The sequence below is a fragment of the Hypomesus transpacificus genome, chromosome 19 (assembly GCF_021917145.1).
Source record: "Hypomesus transpacificus isolate Combined female chromosome 19, fHypTra1, whole genome shotgun sequence".
Lineage (NCBI taxonomy): Eukaryota > Metazoa > Chordata > Actinopteri > Osmeriformes > Osmeridae > Hypomesus > Hypomesus transpacificus.
In genome coordinates, this window is record NC_061078.1 from 3,649,413 (window position 1) to 3,656,551 (window position 7,139).

The 7,139-nt window shown below is 39.8% G+C and overlaps 1 protein-coding gene across 1 annotated transcript; it reads right to left on the reverse strand.

The window, feature by feature from the left end:
- Window positions 1–3,444: 3,444 nt before the first annotated feature.
- irx5a (iroquois homeobox 5a) lies at window positions 3,445–6,937 on the reverse strand. Its single transcript, XM_047042763.1, has 3 exons — window positions 6,277–6,937; window positions 4,924–5,329; window positions 3,445–4,415 (listed from the first exon to the last, which is right to left on the reverse strand). The coding sequence occupies exons 1-3, from the start codon at window positions 6,517–6,519 to the stop codon at window positions 3,718–3,720; spliced, it is 1,347 nt and encodes a 448-aa protein (XP_046898719.1). The 5' UTR covers window positions 6,520–6,937; the 3' UTR covers window positions 3,445–3,717.
- Window positions 6,938–7,139: the final 202 nt, after the last annotated feature.

Below are 7,139 nucleotides of genomic sequence, written 5' to 3' on the forward strand. Positions count from 1 at the left end.
TACAGCGTTTGAGCTGAATTTGACCCTCGACATTTCAGACATTTCAGTATTGGATCATTGGGTTTTATCTGGTAGCTGTTTGTGTAAAGCCCTCTTTGGTCCACTGAGTGTATTTTAATGACGATTGGGAATTTGTTTATCATCTGGTTCCGGTTTCAAATTGTCGTCTGTAGTCTGCCTATATTGACATTGAGAATGATCTGCGGCCTAATGAACCTGGCGGTAGGTGGAATGCTGAGCTTACTTTGAGCTGCAATAAGACCCGTCGTGAGACACATCATCCATTTACCAATGCACTGTTACAAAAACAATAGCCTACGATTTGATTTTGTGGTAAATTGAAAAACATAATAAAAAAGTATAGCATGTTTTCTAAACTTTAACTTTTAGTCGAGCTGAGTTTTACACTTCATCCCATAAAAATGAATGGCACACACAGAATACAGCAACAATATGACAAGAAGCAACCTGGGCCACATTTAGGATCTCACATCTCTCACTTTTAAGTGCAGTCTTTTAAAAAGTAGAATTGTTCCAGATTGTGATCCTTACTTTTGTGTGAAAAAAGAGTGTAGATACTCATAGCGTCCTACTTGCCATCAATTTCCAGCAACGAACTCCAGTTTTCAGATGCGCCTAATGGTCTTCCAGTGCAAGTTAGAGAACCACAACATTACAGGCATTATGTATACATTACGTACCGTATAGCCGTAACGCAAAGGTATTTGCCTAGTTTATAGTTGAATAGTATCAGTAGGTTTAAACCTAATCGGTCTACACTATTGAATAGTCATATGCTCTAGAAAAGTGAAAGGCTGTGGGTCAACGTTGGCATAGCGTGGCAGATTTGATACACGTTCATCTGATGCGCCAACCAGACATTAAGGATAGGTTACTTCTGACAGCCTGGTTCAATCCAGTCTCTCTGGTTCTTAACACGTGGGAACTGTTTTATCCTCACTTAGGATCGTCACATTGAACCAATGCCTGTTTTCCAAACAATGAGCATGAAAGCCATATAGCCAAGAGACAACATTAACGAAGGTCGACTTTGCAGCGTTCCAGGTCAGGAACTGGACTGCTGAGGGGTTCTCACACCATAGCACAATGTATTTAGTCAGAAACTGTCATTCATGTGTAAGAATAAAAATATAGGACCAAAAAATGAAAAAATACAAAATAAGAATCCTCCCGTTGATAGCATATGAGTTGGCTATATTAACAGAAACTTGAGGACAATAATAACGTAGACTGCTACTACTAGAACCTATAATTATAATAGTAGTAATAAATACTATAAAATTATAATAAATATTATAACATAATTATACATAGGTCTAATAATAATGTATGTTTTGGTGGTTTGAAGAAAGAAAAAAAAAACACTTCAGATAAACGAGACTTCACGGGGCATCAAAAGGCCCTCGTCCTTTCTCCCTATGGGCCTGATTGGAATAACAAAGCTGTTGAAGGAAAATTATGCGAATAGCACATGCTAAGTAGGCATAGCACGTCTTTAAAACATCACGAAAAATCAGCTCTGCCACAAAATTATACTCTGTAAATGTGGTCGAATGGTTTAGGCTATTTCGAAAGGGTAAAGGCAAACATGACAAGCACGTTTTATTATTTTGTGCCCATGTTATACAGTTCCGTTATCTAAGTATGTAATTTGGTCAATTATTCACATGTTTCTTGAACGAAAAAGGCAGTTTGGAACCGCATTATCAAAACGTTCGCGTTTGTGTTCGCCTCCCCTTGTAGACTATGTTTGACAAGTAAACGATTCAATATTTACCAAACCGAATATAGATTATTTATATCACTATAATAGTATATATTGGCACTTTAAAACATGAATTAATGAAGTTAAAAACTAAATTTCAAATACATCTATTATATTCTCTTAGGGGACATTGCATCGAACACTTATATTCCTTGAGGGATCAGCAAAGAAAAAACATAATTATGCTATTTAGCCGGCTGATGTGTTGCAATCACTGTTCCAGCACACTCTGTCAGATTAAAATAGAAGCCCCACTCGCCTGCGTGACTTCGAATAGAGGACATTAGGGCTAAGGGAATTATATAAAGCCCAAGGGAGTTTTCAACTGGAGTGTGGAAAGTAAACTATAGAGATTAATGGTAGCTGTAAACAAGAGCAAGCTGGCCCACTTCAACTCATGATGATGATGCTGATTATTATTATTATTAATTATATAATGTAACAGTTGCATACTATACAATAAACTGTCAAGGTTAAAACGAAAACGTATAAAGGCATAAAGACAAACTAACTATAACAATATGTATAAGAACACTCTTCATGCTAATAGTCTACTAATAAAAAATACATGATGCTCTAATATTAGGTCACCAAAATGTAATCATATATTAGACTAATAATACGACGAATAAACATACCACAATCCTAATTAAAATAATAATAATAATATGACAGTTTCAATAACTGCATTGTGTTGCTTAAGCCTTTATGTTAAACTATTTCATTTTATTTACATATGCAAAATAGGCTAATAATTCATTTTCTGTCAAGAAACGGTGCTGAACCTCAACAAATCCAAAAATTATCGTTATTAAAACATTTATAGATTAAATCTATAAAAGATTTGTTATGACATATTAGTCAAATATTCATATATAGCAGCATTTTCATAATAAACGTGTAATAATTGCTACGGTTAAAAGTATCTCTCTGCTTCTGCTTTGGTTCTTTTTTATCTAGGCCATTTGATAAGAGAAGGTTTTCCGTCACGGATTAGAAAGGAACCACTGAAATTAGGAGCAAGTGTGACACCTACCTGCGGAAGTGGGAAGAGTTTGAGGACAGAGCAACGTTTAGTTTAGTAACTATGTGGCCTTTACCGCGTGACACGCTAAAATAACTCTCCAATTCATGTGTTTCACATCCAACGCGCCATTAAGGAGTCTACAACATTAATGATATAACAGGGCAGTATGCTCTGAAGCCATAATGCATGGTTGCGTCCTTTTAAAAGCTTTGCCACGCCTTGGAAATAGTAATGAGGTCTAAATTTGGCATAAAATCGAACTCATTACCGGAGTTCGCCACCTGATTGCTTTGCATAAAACACGATGTGGTTGAAGAGTAATTGGGTTAAATGACTGCGCCTCAATGTTATTATATCAATTTTCCCCTTCCTTCAGAACTATGTAGGGCTACGTGTAAGGAGAAGATAAAGTAGTTGCAAATATGCTTAAAAATATTCAACATTTTTCATAAAGGGTAAACAGTTTTCCTCGTTGAAAGACCGATCTACAAACTTTTGAACAGAACATCGAAATATGTACACCTGTCGTGGCGCACAATGACCACCCCATCGAAAACATTTCATATTCTATAGGCCAGAGAGACTGCATGACACTTGACACAATAACAGTTAACCCCATGCACACATTTTTTTTTTCATAATTTACTTCAAAGATAGTGTGTTGTCCATTTTAAATACAAAATTGCTACATTAAATATACATATTAGTCTTTAATACAAATAGACTCAGGCGGCTGCAGCGATTAAGACCATTTTAGTTACATCTTTAGGATTTACCATTCAGAAACTAAGATTTGAGAATAAGCATTTTACTCAGAAAATAACTGTCATCGGAATTCGCTTCATTTTTTTATGCAACCACAAATAATAAATAAAAGTCCGAGTGTTTGGAGAGGAATCAGGTATTAAATGTTTGACATACCTTTCTTTAGTTCATAAGGGGAGTCTTTACAAAGATCTACCTGCGTTTGGCCTCTGACTTTCTGGCTTTCTCTTACCAAAGCCTCTGCTCTATTTAACACAGTCTGGTTTAATCCGTTAAAATGTGCCGTAGAGCCCGTGCCGGAGCTGTGGTTGCTGTGAAGATGTCCAAAACCGCCATAGTTCGTGTACCCCGGGTAAAAAGGGGATGTATAGTAGATAGGCCTTGATAAGACAGTGCTGTTCGGGAGAGGGCATTGGGGGGAGGATTGTGTTGGCGACGCTGCGTTGGTGGCGATTACTGTGCTCTGACCCATCCCCGGGGCCTGTGGCACTTCATTGTTGCCCTTACACCTGTCTGAGGACGTGGCGATCTCTGCTAGAGACCAGAGTTTTGGTTTAGGGGCCGACGGAGGCGAATGGATAACAGACGTTACGTTGCTGTGCACTGTGCCCGGCGCATGGTTCATTTCTGACGGCTTCTCTTGCGCAACGAGCTCGTTCCCCCGAGGCACTGCCGATGGACTGGAGGTGGTGGGTTTTGCAGACTCGGGCAGTAACTCTGTCCGTCCCTCCTGGTCTTTTAATTCCGAGTCGCTCAGGAGGGGATCCATTTCTTTTCCAGGGTTCTCTTCCTTAAATCTATCGCACGCTATGTCCCCGGGGTTCAGCAATTTATGATCTATAGCAAAAGATAAACATTGGTAAAGTTATAGTAAAACATTTTTTTCCAAAAGTTTTGGTTTAAGAATGTTGCAAGCGGGCTTAGGGTGATGACCACATGTAAAAAATAAAAAAATTAAAAGGAAGAAAAAAAATCCAGACAATTTACATTACCATAATAATAGTTATGATAATATGCATCGAACAATAGGCACACTACTTATACAACCTTGAAAACCATGGTATTAATGATAATGTAATGGAAATAATTATCATTAGTCGAATACACAGTGCAAAGCACCCGCTGTATCCTTATTATGCAGTTAAAGATAAATTGACTGCTAAACACTCTGCGTCACCAGCAATTTCTGCCCATAAGAAGTCAAATGAGAGGAGTTCAAGGTGATTATTATTTAAAGCAATTGTCCCATTATAAATAATATACCACCATTAACCAGCAATCAATTTTGCGCCCTGACTGGAAATGACTGTTATGAAAAATGTATGATTTTTTTTTCTATTCAGACCTGACTCTGTGTCTGTCGAGTCTCCCTTGTCTGTTGGCTTGTTAGGTTCATCGTCGTCGTTTTTCTCCAGATCAATGTTCTCATCCTCTTCCTCATCCTCACTGCGGTTCCGGGGAGTCCAGGTCATCTTGTTCTCCTTCTTTAGTCTCCTCCTGGCGTTGGCGAACCAGGTGGACACTTGGGTGAGGGTCATTTTTGTAATGATGGCCAGCATGATTTTCTCCCCCTTGGTGGGGTAGGGGTTCTTACGGTGCTCGTTTAGCCAGGCTTTGAGGGTGGCAGTTGCGTCCCGTGTTGCATTCTTTCGGTATGCTGGGTCACCGTAAGGATATGAGCCCAAGGGAGCTGCGTAGGGATGGTATCCTATAGACCCAGCCATTCCCGTTGTATGGTCATATGGCGAACCCTAAACAACAACAACAACAAAACATAAATAAATTGTGTTCAAAGCGTTGGAATAGTTTATTTCATTGTTCAGAAGGCCAAACTCTGAGTGGAAAACGTCAGAATTTAAAAACAACAAACATACACACGCACACGTACACACACTACACACACTTACACAAAAGCTATTTATTGAATCACGAATTATAGTGGTTTGCAATAGACTGCCTTTCAAGGCTTTACTTTACGAAAGTTATTTGCCTGCTATTGTGGGCTTTTTTTCTTACAGAGAGAATGTACGAGTCACTATTTCACTAAGTAGGCCTATTGGCGGTGAAATATTCCTAATTTAACGCATTAGCGTTACGCGTAATAGGCCTTCTTCCTGACTTGCACCAAAACTACGTTTTGATCGATCTATCTTTTATGGCAACAAATTCGCATCTTGCCTACATGTTTTATTAATGTTCTCATTGCGTTATTGTCCCCTTTCCACTTTAGCTATGCGCTGAAAAACGAAAATGTGGTCTTTGTCCTTAAAAGTGGGTTGGCAGCAATGGGTTTATATTTTAAGTCTACTAATATGAGCCACCCAGTAAATAACTCCATCTAATGCAGCAATTTATCGAAAGAAATGTGCATAAATGCCTTCAGCATTACACTGTTAAACTAGCCCTGCATGACAGCAAAATACCATTCTCTCTACCCCCCCCCCCCCCCTAAAAAAAGCTAATTACTCAAATTTGGCATTATATCATTTGTCTTGCATAACACCCTATCAACATTAACAGAGCCATTACAGATGCCATTCTTAGGAATTAGGTCAGCAGCAAAATGCATCCGTTTATGAGTAGCCCAACTCAATGTAAAATGTCTTATCAGGCATCGTGAAATCGATGTAAATCATATAGGATCAATTACTGTATGTTATCTGCAAATATTTTGTGCTTAACAATTATGAGCACTTACCACGTAAGAAGTAAATGTGGCAGCCGCCGCCGCGTCTGCACTGTACGGGAGATGGGAGCTGTACCCGGGCGAAGCGCTGGTGAACGCAGTAGATCCGGCATATGGAGCAAAAGCCGAGCCCGAAGAGGATCTCCCAAGTTCCTCGGTCCTGGGTCCCGAGATAACGCTTGTACTGTACGCCGGGCACGAATACAGTGCCAAAGAAGCGGACGGCTGGTACAAGTAGCCCTGAGGATACGCCATGCTGGAGACCCAAAAGTAAGCCACTTACTTGCGCACTTTTCCCTTATTTTCTCATGCACTGTCCAATCTCAGTCATAGAGTCGGGAATCAACAGACAGCTGTCTGTTCCCCACTCAAAAGATTGCTGTAAAAAGTGAAAATGTAATCGAATAGTCTACATAGATTTAGGGAATGATTTGGTTGATGTCAGCTTAAAGTATTCGTTGTTTGTGGCTGCGCTCTCTTTTCTATCTCTCCTTCCTTCTCTATCTTACTAGTTTCCTCGCTCTCACGCCGTGCAGATGAAGTTTTTTGCCGTCGGATGGGGGCTTTGCTTGGGAAAATGTCCTGCCAAGATGCTAAGTTGGAAATTGAGGATTCTGACGCCTACTACGTTCTTCACGCTCCTCCTCTCGGGGTGTAGTCATCGAAGGAAAAGGCAAGCTTATGCTGGGTAACCCACAGTCCTGCCTAAATCGATTCTCTCTCCCCCCTCCCTCTCTCTCTCCTCCTGTTTCTCTCTCTCCCTCCATGTTTTCTTTTTTCTGCCCCCTTTCCCCTCCCTTTGACTAACAATCCTTCTCCCGCTTTTTCTCTATTTTTTCTCTAACAAGGCTCGTTGCTGTGAGACTCAAGTGCGC

Bases quoted from the DNA above. Each gene is read 5' to 3' on its own strand.
- irx5a (XM_047042763.1), bottom strand. From the start codon at position 6,519: ATGGCGTATCCTCAGGGCTACTTGTACCAGCCGTCCGCTTCTTTGGCA. The intron at 5,330-6,276 runs GTAAGTGCTCAT...GTTGTTGTTTAG, and splicing joins CCACATTTACTTCTTACGTG to GGTTCGCCATATGACCATAC. The intron at 4,416-4,923 runs GTCTGAATAGAA...CTTTTGCTATAG, and splicing joins CTCGACAGACACAGAGTCAG to ATCATAAATTGCTGAACCCC.